Raw genomic sequence first — 18,671 nt, 5'->3', positions numbered from 1 at the left:
CATCCCTTGCATCATTCATTTGTTCCTAGAACATCTGAACTTCGGCAGCAAGAGCATCGTGATTTTGGCTACTACAGGAAGACTACTAAAATGACCCTCAGACAGATGACCTACTAAATTTTAGGAAATATCATTCTGAGAGCTTCCATGCGAGATTACACACACACCACTAAAAAAAAAAAAAGCAAGCCCCAAGTCTTTCCTGGGCAAAGTAGCACAAATAACTATATTGCTTCCAGCTAGAGAGAAAACCTGAACTGCAAGGACCAGAACTGTAGCTTTTAGGAAGATGCTAAAGCATGGCCTACTGACCACATGACCAAAACCTGTGTACTATGAGGGAACTGATTAAAGTTGTTTTTCCAGGGCATTACACTTACAGCTGTGTTCAGACCAGTTAGTAGAAATTCTGAAATATTAATGACTCTGCAGTGACTCCCCCTGAACCTGTCCCTTGTTGCACCATTGTTGAGTGTCACCTTGGTGATTCACAAATTCTGATTTTCTCCAAGATGCTAAAAAGGCATTTATCCAATTGACTGATGGCTGCTCTCAGCAGTAACACAGCTTACAAACTGTAGGCACGCTTTAATCCAAAAATTTATGCTGTACAAAAGGGATGAGTCTCACCACTGCACATGCCCATAGCTACCTGCTCCCAAAGTATTCTTTAGATTGGCAGTATTGATTATGGATGGAATAAAACAATTTTTTTCCTCATCCGTCCTCTTTCAAACTTAATTATTTATGTATCAGCTCCTTGTGGTAGTTTATTGCAAGCTAGAGCAGTGCTAAACACAGGCACAAGGAAGGAGACAGGAAGGAACATCCTGAAGCTGGCCAAGACTGTTCCCTTCAGCAGCAGTATTATTAACACCAGATTAAAAAAAAAAATTATTTTTATTCAAAACAAGAAAATGCTCCCCTCCAAAACAACCCAACTCACCAACTTATGAGCCAGGCTGAAGCAAGTAAATTAGCAAAACTAATGAAAAGCAAGTAGTCTGGAAAGGCCATATGCTCCAGAGACACTTGGGGAGCCCCAAATCTGGGAAGCATATACCAGCAGTCCCTAAGGTAAGCATGGTTGGGCATCACCAGAAGTTACAAGCATAATCTTTTTTTTTTTTTTAAAAAAAGATCCTTTTCCACCGGAGATATAAAGGTTTCCTCCTGTATCAAACAGGCAGCAGCAACTCCTTCTACAGTCTTAATTACCCTTGAAATGCATCACAGGATAATTGGACATTGCTTCTGAATTCAACTTTTTCTGGTAGCTTTCCAGTCAGATGTGGAGCTCCAGTCTCCTACTGTCTTACAAGCTGAAATGCAACATTGTGAATGCAAGGCAGTGAATCCTCACAAGCCTTGCACGACCTGTGTTCTCCTTTTAACAAACAAATCCCTGAGGCATACGATTTGAACTTGCCAAGACAATCAGTTACTTCCCTAAGCAACCTGCTGAATTTTTTTTTTTTTTCCCCTTTAGACCTTGATTAATTTTTTTATTCAAGTGTTAAGTTCACTAGTGCAGTGCCCCCCATTTCTCGACAGTTCACACTGCCCTTATCCTCCCTAAGCCCCATCTCAAAATGAAAATTGAAATCGAGATGCGCTTCCCTACGGTATGGGACAGGGACCACCTCTGGAAGTGTAAAAAATACAGTTTACTTAGGCACTGCTTTCAAATTGAAGATGATTTTACAGGTGTTTGCTATCCCCACCCACCTTTATCCAAAATCCTGTAGAAGTGTGAGATTTAATTTAAATTGCCCTTCTGCTCAATTATGGAGCTGATGTAAGATTTCTCCACTCAAATGACTGATACAGTAATTACTAAGTAGAATTCTGCAGTTTAACTTGAAAAAGCTAATTTGCTTCTTAATGTGAAGACTTTAATATCCTCTAGGTTCAAGAGAAAACTCCTCCATACTTTTGTTTTATAAATTCACACTTCACATTTTGGGTATCTTTTAGTAATCTGTCAAAGCAAGGATCCTATCAATACATTCTTCCTCCCAGTTTACAAAAATAAGCTGAAACAGTTTAAAGGTTTGTCTGGTCACCAAATCAGAAGCATTTGTGTGCTGCTACTCCTGACAGTTTTATGCCTGTTGACAAAGTGAAGGTTAAGTATGAAATGCAGACTCTCATAATAGGAAAACTTTTTTTTTTTCCCTTAAGTGTTAAAAAGGGACAAGAATAAAAATAAAAATGAAGTGCAAAATGGTCATCACCAAGCTTCATCTTTGCCCTAACCTAAGTTGACAGTTAAAGTATTTATGATTTTAATAAAGTGTTAATACACTAGACAACTGAAAATTAGAAACACAGCTTATGTCATTCTAGCTTCACATGTGTCCTGTGGAAATAATTCAGTTTCAGTTTTGATCATTCAGTAGACAGAAACAAGTAAAGTGATAGCAAGACAAATAAGCTGCTTGAAAGTGAATTACCTTCTTTGTACAAAGACCCAAGAATGCTATCCCATGAATCCCAAATTGTAAATTATGTCTTGAATGAATACATTTTAGGCCACTTTAGTGAAGAAGATAGAGACAAACAGCTTTTGTTCCATAAGGAAGCATTTAGTAAAAACATTTTCTTGTTAAGAAGTGGAAATCTATCAGAAAACACAGTGTGCACTGTTCTTGGAAAAATCTCTTATAAACCAATAGGACAAGTAATAAATTCAAAAAGGCAGTAAGTTCTGTGAACTATGAGCTGTACATATACCTAATGTACAGAACAATCAACAAGTGATCCAGTAACCTAGAGTCTCAGTACCTACTGCAACTCCATAGTCCAAAGAAAAGAAATTATTTGTCTCTGAACTGAAAACTTCCAAAGATAGATAAAAGTCAGCAAGAACTGCCCATTGTAAAACGAATATGCAAATGTAGTGAACTTAAAGCAAGAGAGGAAAAAAACTGCACAGTAATGAACAAAAAGGAAGAAAAAATGTCAAATTATTAAAGCCCTGGATTAAAATGACAAGTGGTACTGAAGATTGAAATACCATGGAGAGGGGAGCCACACATTTACAATTTGGGTTACGTAAGGGAACAGTCCGAATATACTGAAGTTAAGTCTTTCTGTAAATCAAGAAATATTATACTAGCTTAGGACACACATTTGGATCAGTACGATCTAAAAGCTGCAAGTGTTTTCTACAGATGTCAACTGTTGCATTTAAGTTCACGTGATTAAGTTATCTGTGATGTAAACACAGCTCCATCATATCTTTTTATTATCTAAATTTAGGGTTTCTTAAACTCTTAAGTAGAATATGAACGATTAAATGAAAAATTATTTACATATTTTCTAGAATGTGTTATTTTCTCATCAAGATTCTTGCATATATATTCATTTATCTTTCTCAGGACTTAAGATCTCATTGTCCACTGCAGAACTGCAACAGAACAGGGTTCCAAATAGAAAAAAAAAAAGTCAATATTTCAAAACTCCAATGTGTTGTCCTTGACAGGATATGAGACTTTTTATTTTTTTTCTTACAATTTGAAATAGCAACTCTCTCTCAGCAGCACCAATTCTGAAATCAGTATTGAAATAAGGAATAATCTTCTGTTTTTCCAGTTACTGGCTCCACTCCAGTTGGAAGCTAATTCACTGGCACTTCTCATCTCTGCTGAATTTTCCTCAACTCATAGTCTATATGAAAAGGAATAGCTCTCCACTCAAGATGTTTTTCTGTTTCTAGTCCCACGCCTTCATTTCACCTACAGTTCTAAAGTAAACAGCTCTGTGTTCCAGATGACAATATACAATCTCCACTGACAACAATCTAAAAAAGTCACGCTTACAACTCAGTCACATCAGCTATTGTTACTTACACTACCAAAAACCACGACAAAAAAGGAAAAAAGATTCAATCTCACAGCAATGAATAACTGTAAAAATTTAGAGGAATCTCTCAAAAACTCAATGGGAAAAACAAAATATTAACCATCATCCATACTGGGAAAGAGATTAATAGAAAATGAGTTGAGAAGGTCACTGTCTCGTCAGATTGCAACTGGCTTCAATATAATCTTAAAGGTACAATTATAAAGTCATTGTTTACAATTCCTCTGGTAAGTCCATGCTGGAGAAGCACTCCATAAACCCTGTACTTTCCCCACAGGAGCTCAAGAATGTAACAAAAGGAATGTGCAGAGAAAGTGTTGAGAATTCCTTTGGAAATTAGTGTCATTCATGCTGTAATGCGTACCACAGGACTCTAGTAAAGTTGCATACCTTCACTCAAGCAAAGAGGGAAGTAAAAGCATTATGAAGAACACATCAAAAGTGAATGACCTTGAAGGAAAACTAAGAACTGGTAAAAGAAACCAAGTCTATGACAAGATGACTTTGCATAAGGCTTCAGATATCAAATAAGGAAATGAAACTGCAAGTAGAATGACACAGGCTGACATTTGGTTGGTTCTGGCTATTTCAAAGACATAAATCTGAGATTAATAATACTTAAATGGTTGCCGAAATTACAAGAGTTAATCAAAGGCAGTGGGGAAGAGAAGGGTGGGAAACATAACAAAGGGAAAGAAACAGAAGGCTGGGAAGATAAAATCTAGACTGTGGAGAAGGTGAGAAGCCAGAAAGAGCATACTTGAACAGAAACAATGGAAAGGGACTAAAGCCTTGTGCTAGCTGCTTAGTTTTAATTCACAATGTTAAGAGACACATGGAAAACAAAACCCACAAACCACCACACACCACAACAGAATCAATGGGAGATAGCAAGCATTGGTGCTGATTTTCCATGTAAAAGTGATAGTAGATCTCCTGGAACTGAAAAGAGACAGGAGACAAAACAGGGTAGAAGCAGAGACTAGAAAAATGATGTAGAAGAACAGAACAAGTAGGATACGTGTGCCTATACATACGTGTGTGCGCATCTGTATGTGCACACAACAACATACACAGGTATTGCATGCATGTGCATTCTATAATGTACATATACTGTACGCGTGTGTAAAATATGTACATACACTGTACCTGTATGTATAATATATATTTATCTATAGAATACACAAACTGTCTCCCTGTCTCCACAAAGCAGTGCTATAATGGTATACCAGAACTACCTCTAACCAGTATCTGGAACAATACATCAGTATGAGACATAGTAACTAAACCCAGTCAGAGTGTTGCAGCATTGCATCATTACTGCTTCAAACAGTAACTTGGATACAACTACAAAGCACTTTGAGGAGAAGAAAAAAAAAAAAAACATTACAATACACCAAACAAAACAAAAAACCCAAACAAACATGGCTGCAAGTGAAGCAGGCCCACTAAAGGACCAGATTCTAAAAATTAGATTAAAATCACCCTTCCAAATTTGAAGTTCAGAACACATTTATAGTTGGGGGTTTTTTCTTTCTAAAACTGTTTCTTGGTGAATAGACACGAAAACTGAGTTCAGGAGTGGTGTGTGGCAGTGTGAACTGCCTCCCTACATCTATTCCCACTCCCCCCTCCCCAACACAATGTTCTTACCTGATAAATCCTGGGATTTTCCAGACACTCTAGCACGTTTAGCTCGGTGACCGAAGTTTTCAGTAGCTGAAGTGGAGGCACCCTTTAAAGATATAAGTAGGAACTGGCTCAGTCCTAGTCTAGAAACAGTAAGATTTATTTTAGAATTAAAAACAAGCAAACACAAGTTACCTCCATACTGCTCTTTGTAGGGCAAGCTGTTCTTTTAGGTAGAAGAGTTTTTCTGCGAAGTTGGTATGGACTATTTTGTGCACCAGGACCTGATTCTTCTGCAACCATATCTGCAGGTACATCATCATCTGTCAATGAAAAAGGAAATTTGCTTCTTAGAATAGCAGTTTTGTTTTATACCAGAAAAATGCTTCAGAAACTTTCAGATAAACACATCCAGTCAGGAGGGTGGGAGGAAGTGCTAGAACACAAAGAACTTTTAAATGAAAAAATTGGAATATACACAGCATACATAACATTACATGAGAAAATACACACGAATTAGCTTATGTTCTCCATATGTACACAACAACTATACCAAAAGCTGCTTTAAAAACCCAACAAAATCCCCAAACTCTAAGCTTTCAAGTTTCTCTGCAAGTATGTAATTCACTGTGCTAATTCCATCACCTCATTACCTCAAATTTTTCATCTAACACTATCAGCACAATGAAGAAGACTAGAGTTTCAATTATTAACCACATGTTATCAAGAAATCCTTTAGTAAACATAGCATTTAGTACAAAACTCAAGGCAGGATTTCCCCAAAACATTTCAGGAATAGCCCAGGCCAGCACACAAATCCTTCTATAAAATGGAGGTAGCTTTAGAGACATAAATTCTGTCTGCCTAAATTATACTTAGAAAAGTAAGTATATTCCCTCCCTGCCCTTTAAAAAAAGAGTGCAGAAAGCATGGTGAATATATTTTTTTTAAGTTTTTGATTCATTAGTGTAAATTCATGTATTTATGGAAAATATTCAAAACAAGTAAGGAATAATTGTTTACTGCATGTCCCACAAATACCATCACATAAAGTTACAAGAATTTTTAAAAGGCCACAACAAAAACTGACTAGAAAACAAATTAAAGCTCATCTCCACTGCAGTAAAAGGTATGCTCCTGCAGATGCTTAACTGTGAGAAAAGAATTTTAGCTTTCCTTTTCATTTGAACTGCTTTTTTGTTTTCAAACTGTGTAAAACAATGTGAAAGCAATAACTAGAAAAGCAATACTGTAGAGTAAGCAGTTTTCCTGAATATATTAGGGTGAGGAGAGACTGATAAGAAAAAAAAAAAGTTAAAAAAGGAAAAAAAAAAAAAAACAAAAACCAACCATAACTCCCCCCCCAATATTTAACCAGTCTGTTTAAAACACAAAGAAGAGCAATTTTTAAAGTTCTAAAGAGTCACTTACATTTCAAGATCTCAAGCTCATGATTTTCCTGCAGGTTTTGTTTTGGGTTGGTTTTTTTCTGACATAAATTACAAAATATTGCATTTGTATAGGACTATGCATGCCATCATAGCCCAAGCTGCTACATCAGTGACAGCCAACAAACAACACTCAAAAGAAAAACTTATTTCAGTGTCCTCCTGCTCTTTTTCGGTCTAAATTTTTCCTCTACCTTAGCAGTTATTTATAAATTGCAAACCTTGCTATGTGTCCTAAATGAATCACAACACTGCCAGGACATCTAAATAGAAGTCAGAAGCTGGTAAAAAGATGAAGTTAGCTAGTGGTATGTGTGTAACTTCACACAGGCAGCTCAGGGCCAAGTGTCATCAGCTCATTAATCCCCCTGAAAACTAACCCCGCAAGAAGCAAGATTAGCCTTCGGCCACGCCAGCAGCTGGTCCAGCTCAGCACAGCCACAAGGAGGGGACAGGACCACATGACTGGGAAGAACCACCACCCCTTTTTGCAGCAGCAGCACAGGGTTTTAAGGACAGAAGCGAACTGTGAAACTTCCCCCACAACCCACCGCTTCTTAAAAGAACTGAGCGGCCTCCATCACTTCAGCCAGAAGGCCGCTCGCTCTCCCTCTCCCCATCTGTTACTTACATGGCACACCTCACCAGCTTCTGAGCACTTCTCCACCTATCAAGGCAAAGTATTTGTGCATTATGCAAAAACCCCAAGGGGCATCGATAGGTGGACTGCAGTGACTTCTCCTGTGAAGAAGTGTCTGGCCCAGCACTGGCATCACATGCCCACAGGTTACTCACCCCTGAGCAGACCCACTGCATACTTGTGATTCAGTCGCTTAACTTTTTGTTTCTTTTCATCTTCAATGGAAAATATCCTACACCAACTTAAGATATCAGCAGGTGGAAGAGAGAAGCTGCTACAGGAGAGTCCCCAGTCTTCCCTCACATGCCAGAGCAGAAAAGGAGCTGTGGGCCTGAGGTGGACCCCAGTAGAGGGAATTCAGGTGGCCCCCACCATCAGCAAGGCTCTCTTATAGCAAAACACCCTAACATACTCAAACACTGCATCCTGTATCTACCTTTCACCCCTTACATCTGTTTAAGATTTGATACTGTAATTATGATTTCTGTTGCTAATAACCCTCAGAAGGATGCTTCAAGTCTTGCCTTAAGCCCATTCCCCTGCTCCGCACTGAAGACACAAAGTGACCCTCTGAATGGCTGTGGGTTTTCCCCTGTTAGGGATGGTCATTACAACAGTTCAAAACTTCCACATGAAACAACAGCAAAATAATAAGCAAAGAAAACACCCACACACAAAAAGTAAAATACAAACTAAAGGACAGAAGTTTGATCCCTTGGTAATCAGTGAAAAGGGTAGAGACAAACCCTGATCGGATCCTTAGAAATAAGCCCACGGAGGTCACTAAGGACAGAACATATTAGAACTGGAAAGAGAAGGCAGAAGCCCAAGGAAGTAAAATGAAAGTAAAGGTCAGTTTGGCTGAAACACTGAAGGACTGGCTAAGCAGAAAAGAAATGTATTCATTTTCTTGCAGTGGATTTAGGATGGCAGGAGTCCCACTCAAAGATGACTTTTCTAGCGCAGGTGACATGAAGGGATATGCACACGTTCACTCAGATTCACAGCAGGTATCAGAAGAATTAAAATCTCCCTTTTTTCCATCCGAGCAGCAAGGAAGACGAGAGAAGGGCACCAGGATAAGACAGAAGCCCAGGCAGCACATGGGAGGCAGAGGGGTGCCCAGGACAGGCGCGTGCCGCAGCGGCAGCGCTGGGGAGCGGTGCTGGCCTGCAGGCACCACCCCGCACGGAGCCCACCGCCACCAGCAGGGACTGCGGCAGGAGCCGAGAGCCGCCGCTGGCCTGGCCCTGACCACGCTGGCTACAGAAGGACAAGAGTCACGTGAGTTAGGTGACATCTTTCCACCAGCAGTTTCTGTCACACTTCTGGAGGGGCTGACCAGCTTCAGATTGCACAGACAGTAACAACTGGTAGTATTTGTCCAAATGTGGCCTGTGTACTTACTGTCAAGTGAAACACCATCAGGAAACCTGAAAGCCTTAGGTGGGCTATTCAGAAGTAGCCTCAGTGTTTGTTTTTAGACTTCCGAAAGCTCCACTGTAAGCTCCGAACCTACTAAACCAGCTTCAGTGCTATCTTTCAGATAAACACTTCTCTGAAAGTAGTAGTTCCTGAAGATCCTTCTTCTCTGAGCAAGCAACATATGACAACATTCATAATGCAGGCCGAGAACTCAATGAGCTGTATTTTGAAAAATCTCCCCTAAAAAACATGCTCACTCAACATATACCTGTTTTAAAGCAGAAAAATAAAAATCTATAACCTCAGTGCCTAAAAAATATTTTGAAAAATCATATTTTATAGCATAACAGTATCAGCTACATCATATAATAGCATAAAAGGCATTATAATCACATTTGTTGATGGTAGAAGTATAAAAGTCAATGAACTAATTTTGTGTCATATTAATATCCTCATGCAAACACTTGCCAGATACTGTCACAGTTTTAACTAATACGTTTACAGTTTTTAGAGATTAAAATAAGCTGTCTGCTCTAAAATAAACATTTACCTAAATATTCTACACCAATTTTACTGTATGGTAGGATAAAATAATCTCAAACTAAACCACGTTCAGTGAAAAATTAAAACCTTAGTGACACTGACAGGTCAAAAACTACATTTAACTTAAGAATTTTATCTCATCTCTTAGTTCAAAACAGCTCACGAAGCCTGAACCATAACACTATAAGATTCAACACCCAAAAAAGACCAGTAAGCACAAATACTCCAGGAGGAGAAGAAAAAGTTGTTCTGCCACTCTGTCAACTACTATAATCAAGACTGTCTTGCTACTCCAGAAATGCTATGGAAGTGTGTACTTTTAAGTGCATATGTTAAAGAATATACAATTAACTTTTTTTTTAGTTAATGAAGAAATTGTAAGTTATAGAAAAGTGACAAAAGACTGTCACCATTTTTTTTTAAAAAAAAGTAACATACACAGAACACTTCTAGATAAAGTTTGTCTACATCTTCTTTACAAAAAGATTTGCACATGGTTTCACTTCTACCTCACACATGTTCAGATAATGCTTCCAAGAGTCATCTTAAATATTAACAGCAACTGTTGTAAAGACCTTAAGGCAAATAGAAATTTTTTTTAAAAAAAAAATATTTAAACCACCAAATATACACTTATCAGAAAAGAAAAATATAATGGGGAGTTTCAAGGGAAGAAATTCATACACTTATCTGAAGAGCTTCATCAGTTTTGACACTGCAATTTCACTTTTTTGTGCTGTTTTTTCCACATCCTTCCAAAATGGGGTGGGGGAATGGAATGGAACAAAACAAAATGAGTTTTGTAGTCAGAAGGGGCAAAATGCTGGAGGTGGCATGTCCTCCCAAGCAGACAAAGCACTGAAATTGTTCCTACAGACTTGGGGAAGAAAAGGGTGAGGAACATAACCAACTTGTTTTCAAATACAAAAATCCGTATCAAATTGGCAGTAGGTCCTGTAAGAACATCTCTGAAAAATACAGGTAACCCATTTTGAACCTATCTGAATGAAGTGATGATTCATCTTGCCTATCAAAAACATTTCAACAGTAACAAGAGTTCATCATACACTCTATTAAGTACAACCGGTGCACTCTGGGCAATAAACTATGAAGACAAAAATCCCAACACTGTCCATCTTTATAATTAGAAGAAACTCTGAGAAATGCACCTAAAATGTGAACTGATACAGCTCAGTTGCTTTGGGTAGAGTGAATCTTGCCATATATTTGGCAAAACACGGCTGAGGCAAAGTGCCAATCTGTGAGATGACAGCTCCAACTAACTCACTGCTTGACTTGCTTAAAGTTCCAAGGGAGAAGAAAAAACAACACAAATTTAAGGCAGTAAAGGAAGCTACGCGCACGAGAGAGAAATAAAGGCAACGTAACTTACAGAACAGAAACATGAGGTAGGAGTTCTCTACCTGCACATACAGGAATTGCAAAAACATTAACATCTCCATAAAAAACCGCAACCCAAATAAAAGGATGCACGCACCATTTTTCTCTAAGTGGTAAAATCAGAGTGAACTGTTAAAAAAAAATGTTGTGTATCAAGTGTGACTGACACTCATCTCTGTCCTTGCAAACACTCCCAACAAGTGGCTGACAAAAGCAGATACAGAACCAAAACACAAAAGGTAACTGAGACTTCAAATGGTACCTTCTACTCTGCCTCTCAGAGCAGAAGTTTCTCACAGCAGCAGAAGATTTCCCACTGATTCAGGGCAGCATCTAAGCATTAGTTCCAATTGTGGATGGTAGGTTGCTTATGAAATGGAGACCGTTTTCTTTTGAGAGCTATCTCTCCAAAGCAAAAGCCACTAGCTAGGAATACCACCACCACCATCAAAAAAAACCAAAACACCAAGCCAAAAAACAAAACCACCACAAACACAAAACAGGAAAACACAACACAAACAACTCAAACACTGAGAAAGAAGACGGGCAAAGTTCACTGACCCCAGATCCAATGTCCTAAAGGCAAGACCATTTTGGTAGACTTTCACTCTCAAGTTCCACTAGGCCAAACAACAAACCCCAAACTCAAGGCATGTATACTGAAACTGTCTTAATTTTCTGTTTAAAACAGATATTAAAATAAGAAGTAGCTGCAAAGTCATCTACTACTAACACAAAAGAGACTTCAATAAATATATTTTAATCATCATTATGGAAAGACACCTACAGTATTTTTCAAGCAGTATCCAAAGCGGCTTGACTTGCATCAAGATAAAATCTAAGAGGTGGTATTTTTTTTTTTGTAAGGTTCTGATGGCTCAGGTCAACAGGAATTAATCTGACAGGAGTCCAGGCTGTTTAGAACTAGAAGAGACCAGCAAGAAAAAGATTCAGAGACAGATCTCCACTCAGAGCAGCAGGCTTTCAGTTTGGAAAGGGGACAGAGCTAACACTAAAAATGTATGCTTCCTTAAAGACCACAGAAAGATCAGGCTTACTGAACACCATATGGAATAAAGAGATTCTGCCTTCTGGGAAAGCAACAGCTAGACACAATAACCATTACTGACTACTAAGATATTTTAAATATACATACAATTTCTCACTGATAATAAATCAAACATATAACAATATGCAAGCATATTGTAATTCATAACAGCTTAATAAACAAAAAAAAAGTAAAATACTTAGCATTTTTCTTGTATGGAATTTTTTTTGAATTGAGATTAACAAACAAAAAAAACGCTTTTGTGTAGAAGTCTCAGTACTTGTACAAGGCCAAATAAACCAGACACCAAACCACCCCCCATCAAAAGAATCAAACAGCACCTTTTTGGAATTTGCATTTTAAGCTTTTAAACATTGATACTCAAATCAGGCATCTTGTCACTCTCTGGAAATGGGCTATGCAGTTGTGACGGCCTAAAAAGCGTAAGAACAGATCAGAGGCTCAACTCTACCTTCGATTGCTCAAAGGCTCATGTTAGTTTTACAACACATTTAAATCTATTTTCTGCAAGAAGAAAAGTAACAACTACTACTATCTACACAGTGTTTCTTAAGGCTCACATTATTACATTTGTGTTATTCTTAAGATGTCACAGAAATTAACTTTTGTTTAAGAATTTGACCTTTTCTCCTCTTCAGCACACTGTGAAGTCCAATGCAACAATCCTTACATAGATGGCTCAGATCTGATGGGAGAGAAAACACTCCCTCAAACTTCTGTTAGGTCAGCTGGCACCCTCAAAATGGTGCCTATTAAAATACAGCTTATATATACAAGGCAAAAACTTAAGTTATTAGAGCTGGCACAAAGCAGACAAAGTGAAAGGAGACAACCGGGAAAGGTAACTGGCTGCAAGCCCAAAACTTGTCCCCAGCTATATTTCTTTTAAAATTATCAACCATCACAAACAGCTACTCACATCTCTGAGCCTCATTCACTAGGGAGTTCATAGTCTAAAACCACCTAGCACAAAACCCATGTGTGAATACTAGTTAAACAATCCTTCCAGATACTAAGAAGAATATTTTCCTTTTCAGAAGCCAGGAACAGAAAGTGGTAACTAGGACCTGATAAAAAAAATTTTAGTCCCTTTCTATAACCAGGACCCAAAAGAGGTATTTAACACCAGGTTAAAGACTGAATTTCTTAAAAAAACCGAACAAAATCACCAAACACATTATGTACCTTTCTGTTAGATAGAATAGTTGTGCAAGTACCTGCACATGCAAGTTACTTGTTAGATCTCATCTTAGACGAGGAAGAGAACACAAGGTTTTTTTAGAACAAGCACCTCTAGTAATCAGCATTGGCAATCAGGAATGACAGACTACAATGAGATAGATTTATCCAAACTGATAACTGTATTACAGCATCATCTGTAACATTTAGCAAACTAATAGACAAATCTCCGGGTGGCTGCATTGCAAGTAATTTATTAAGAGAACTTCTCTTCCTCCTTAATAGGCAGCTTGACTCCTGCTCTGACAAGCCTTCATTGAGAAGGGACAAGGATCCCTTTTTGGGTACATTCCTCCTTAATAAAGCAATACTTTCAAAGCTGTGGCCTTGCTGCACGGTTCCTTGATGCTACAGTGAAAAAGCTGACCAAGTAGATTTTAAATGTTCAGGGATACACAATGCTGAAGAGCCTTTCCTCATTAGATTTCTGAGTGATACTATGGAAAATAGACTATTTCTATAAGGTGAATTTTTTTTCCTGTCCAACTAGGACAAATTTAATTAAAATTTCTACCTGGTCATATCACTTCATTTGTTAGAGCAGTCAAGTTACCCGTCAAAGGTCATCCCCCTCTTTGGCTGAAATACAGCAACTTTCATCTCATTAGAAAAGCATAGTCAGTGACAACACGAAAAACCCCCTGAAAAAGGTTCAAGTATTCCCACTTTATTCCGCATCACAACTGACCAGAAAGATGCTTCTGATGAAACATTATACTTTAAATTCAGGCAGTACTTCAAGGTGGCTGAGCAGAGGCAAGAATGCAACCCTGTGACCACACCCTTAGAGGGCGATGGAAAATAACATCAAGCAAAAAAACCAACCACAACCTTCCTTCCTCCCTACACAAATCCCACCTTACCAGGAGATGGCATCTCCAGTAGCAACACCAAAGCAACCAGAACACATCCACTTTGGTGGCACAGAGAAATTGAAGTAAGCAGTCACCATCACTTCAAAACAGAACAAAACCCCACCAAAAAAAAAAAAAAACCCAAACACTACCAACACTCACCAAAAAAAAAATTTTTTTTAAAAAAAAAGAAACACACAAAATAGAGACCTTGATGCCCTGAACTACCTTATTAGTAATACAGGTGGACATGGATAGAACGAAAACCAGCCTCCAAAACTTACATTTTGGGAAGAGGGCAGGCTCTGGCTAGGGTCAGCTGAGACAGTTAATTACATTACATTTGTGGAATGGCCATTAAAGCAAACCAGTATTTCCATCTTGTCTGACAGCCTGGCTGAGGCTAGATAACATTTTGCTGAGAAAAGTGTCATAGCTAGCATATGTAAAATAAGCATGAGATATTTGTGAGGATAGATTATTTCTAATAAGCAGAAAGTAGCTGAGCTATGAAGCAGAAAGCTTACATTCTTTAATTACACTAAGTCTGAATATTCTCAACACCCATAAACTCTAAAAAGAATGAGTTACAAGTTTGTAAATTCCTGGGTTTATTAACTTCCGGTGACCATTATTTCCAGTCTAATCTCATCCTGCATGAGCAATTGCCTTTAGCACTTCTGGAACTGAAGAATGAGCATGACACTATTAATTTTTTCCTCCATTTGAGTTCCTGGTATCTTTGTAAAAATGTGTGGGGAAACCCACAGCATAGGAAGCAGTAGTTTCAGGGAGAATGCAGAGATTTCACTTAATGCATCTACCACTTAGACTTCAAATTTTCTACTGCCCATAACTGATCCATTTGCAGAGATTTTCTTTGTTGCATGAGAAGCTAAGAGAAACCTTGTGCAGAGAAACATGTCTCTCCCTGAAAGGGCAGGAAAGTTGGTGTGCAATAGACCAATCCACATAGCTAGATGTCTCATTACGACTAAACGCTATTGCAAGTATCCGAGCATAACTCCTGTAAAACTTAATCTCAGGGCACAATCATTTCACCAAATTTCAGGAAATTAATGCCTCCCACAGATTCTCTTCCATAAACCACATCTGCAGAGTGCTGTTGTAGCACAGGAAAAAAAAAAAAAAAAGAGAGAACTGTATCTTTTGCTACTAAGAGTAGTAGCAGATTTGGAGATACTTGCCATGCAAAGCCATCTGCCTTATATGGACTCTGTATCAGAAGTGACTGACATCTATCAATACATTGGCCCAGCTGGAACCCAGTTATGTCAAGGAGCAGTTTTGATATACTAAACTAGGAATTCTCCTAAGTTTCTTGAGGATGGAAAGGGTTTCTGAAATACCTATCATGACAAGGGAAGGCAGTCATCAAACTGCCTTGTAGTGGCAAAAAAATTAAGGGAAAAAAAGGCAACCAAGACGAAAAGCCAGACAGCTCTTTCTGTCCACTGAGGGGCAAGGCAGGCTCAGTCAGTATTATTTCCTCCAAAAAAGAAGCAAGAGGAAAAAAAAATACATTAACAATACTTTAAAGCTTGCTGGGTTTTGCTGCCATTCTTCCACTTCTCCTACTGTTAAGTTACATCAGAGGAAGAAAAAAAATAATCAAGAACCATGAATCACCAACATAAGCACTTTATATGATTTAATGTAACTAGGAAAACAATGTCACCAAGAAAACCTTCATTTGACTCTTGACTTTTTATAGATCCCAGATAACACTTCAGGACAGCCTTCAAAAACAATACAAACCAACAGACTACGAAGCATATTCTAGAGAAATCTCTACTGGTAATAGATGTGCAAATACATACTGTACCAAGCAAAGTTTTCAAGTCATGGTCAGCTGTGTTGGTTGTTTACACCAACCATTAGTCTGGGAACAAGCAGAGGAACACCAAATGGCCCACAGGCAAAAACCTGGACCTTGTAACTTTGACAGATAGCTAGGAGAAAAAAAACCACCTCGAGTTAATTATACTACTCACAACTTCAGATATCCAAGAGCACATCCCTAGGAAAAAAAAATTCTGTGAACTGCAAAAGGTAAAATATGAATTCTGCTACCTCTTCTGGCTATTTCCCCTAACTTACTATTACAGTGATATTAAACACACATGCTACTTTCTCCTCCTGTCCAAGTACTGCAACCAACACTTGCACAACCCCATGAAATGCCACCATATCAACGATGTTACTAGCACCAGTACACTGAAAATTTAAATACACTATAGAGAGGACCCCCCCCCCCCCCCCTTATTATTGTTCCTCTATTCACCAAGACGACAGACCTCTCTCACAATATTATGCCAGAAATACACATACACAAAAAGAGAAAAGAAGCATTTATTTACCTTGTATCCATTCAAAGTATGTTGTAGCTAATGTACTTTGTAATAAGGCTGAATTTTACAAGACCAGCTGTGGAAAGGTTTGCAGGCACCAAGTCAGACTCATCTGGTCCTTTCTTACTTTGAAAACTTTCCTAGATGCCTGTTCCTATTATTCTATTACTTGAATTACAAATTCCAAAGTGCCTGAGAAGAGCAGGAAAGCATGACTCTGTTTAGCTTCAGGGAAACAACTGTGAGAAAACAGTGTGTGGAGCTGTAGTAAGACCAAACATTGCCAGGGTGCAAGAAGAAAAGGCTTTGTTACTCCTCACTTATTTGCCAGCATATATGTTATTACGATGGGTTAAGAAAACTGTCAAACTATAAAGCATCAGTGTAGTAGACAACTTCTGAGTCAAATCTAAATTTAAGAGCTACAGTAAAAATAAAAACCTGTTATGAACACCAAACACCGAAGTACTAAGGGCCAACAGCCTACCTAAACACAAGCTGCTTTGAGAAAGAAAGGGAAGTGGGCTCCACACCTCCCTTCTCTGGCCATACTCAAAATACGCCCGGACATGATCCCGCGCAGCCTGCTCTAGGGACACCTGCTCTGGCAGGGGGGTTGGACCAGGTGATCTTCCAGGGGTCCCTTCGAACCCCTACCACTCTGCAACTCTACACAGAGGATAACTACCCATATTCAAACCTTCTACACTAGGAGATAAGCCTAAATAGGCTTCCTACCAAGTTTTACAATATTAATACATTACAGAAGTACGAATTGGATGAACACGACTGTCTGTTTTTCATTGCCGACATGTGCTGCAAAACAAACATCAGTAAAGCTGGAGACAAAGGTTTTGTATTATATGTTCAAGGAAATTGCAGCATAGGGAAGACACTCTGTTCTTCTTTGCCCTGTAGAATAAGAATCTCCTAAGCACCCCAATCCAGCAGTTACTGCTCCTGGACATCTGAAGGAGGAAAAAAAAAAAAAAAAAAAAAAACCACCAAATCTCACATTCTGATTTTTTGTTAGAAAACCAAACGGCATAGTTATAACATATTAACCCAGGTTTCTACCTTTGTTTCTCTTCTCTCCTTTTAAAACAGATTTTTTTTTTTAAATAGTGGTTTTTTTTTTCATGAATCATAACTTTTTTTAAACCTAAATACTCAGCATCAATTCTAAACACAGTAGTTACCAGCCCATTGCACAGCACTTCATAACCAACCAGTCTATAACACTTACTTAGATATACTTTCCTCTCTTTTCAACTGCAATGACAACATGCTGTCAGATACACACTGAGCATGTATTTTTACCATTAAAAGCAGTATCATGCATGAAATGCTGCATCAATGAACTTCTAAAAGCTTCTTCTAAGCATCTATTAAATTCCCATTAGTATTTTCTATTAACACTATCATCTCATATTATGAATAGCTCTCACACATGGTTTTATAAATACATTTAAATGTACTCAAATGACATAAAAAATACACTTTTTTAATACATAATCCAACTGATCTTGAAACAGGAACTCAGTTTATGGTAAAGGTTCAGAGACAACACACCAGCAGATGAAACTGCTAAGGTGTGGGGGGGGGCATGGAGGACAAAAATCAGTGTATTTGGCTGTTAATTATGTCTTTTGGTAACTAATTACACTAATTGCAGATACAGTTTTTCTCTCAGAAATTTTGAAGTAAAATATAATGGCAGCTTAATTTAAGAGTTTCCAAATTGAGATGAGAACATCCACTGCAGACACAAGTTTAAGACTCTGCAGATGATGCCCTGTATCTTGATGAACTATTTTCAGCTACTGATAATTACATTAAAAAAAAAAACCAAAAAACAAAAAAAAAACCCCAAAACACACAAAACTACCTTCTTTTCTCAGCATCTCTCGACTGTTTTTCTCATGGCCCCAATTTGGCTAAAGCTCCGTTATCCTAAACAATATGAAAGCACAATTTAAAAAGCCTTTTATTTGTTTTGTTTTTTTAAATACAGGAGATGCTTGCTGTTTGCATTTGAGGTTTATTCTTAACGAACATCAAGAGACAAAATCAAGCAGGCAGTGTAAGCTTGGTTACCAGGAAGCAAGCATAAAGTCACAAAACAGAGAGAACTACTAATTTTTCATGTTATCTAAAATGTTCAGACGTTAAGTGCTGAAAGTT

At 38.2% G+C, this 18,671-nt stretch overlaps 1 protein-coding gene across 1 annotated transcript in view; it reads right to left on the bottom strand.

The window, feature by feature from the left end:
* Positions 1-18,671, bottom strand: part of FBXO11 (F-box protein 11) — a 70,945-nt gene that overhangs the window by 33,532 nt on the left and 18,742 nt on the right. The window contains exons 2-3 of the mRNA XM_008946016.1: positions 5,692-5,819; positions 5,521-5,602 (exon numbers count right to left, since the gene is read on the bottom strand). Of these exons, the coding sequence (XP_008944264.1) occupies positions 5,521-5,602; positions 5,692-5,819 (210 nt within the window). The remainder of the gene's footprint in view (positions 1-5,520; positions 5,603-5,691; positions 5,820-18,671) is intronic.

Source organism: Merops nubicus, unplaced genomic scaffold (assembly GCF_000691845.1).
Source record: "Merops nubicus isolate BGI_N331 unplaced genomic scaffold, ASM69184v1 scaffold4848, whole genome shotgun sequence".
Taxonomy (NCBI): Eukaryota; Metazoa; Chordata; class Aves; order Coraciiformes; family Meropidae; genus Merops; species Merops nubicus.
The sequence above is the reverse complement of the archived record's forward strand: the minus strand, read 5'-3'. Positions and strand labels throughout refer to the sequence as shown.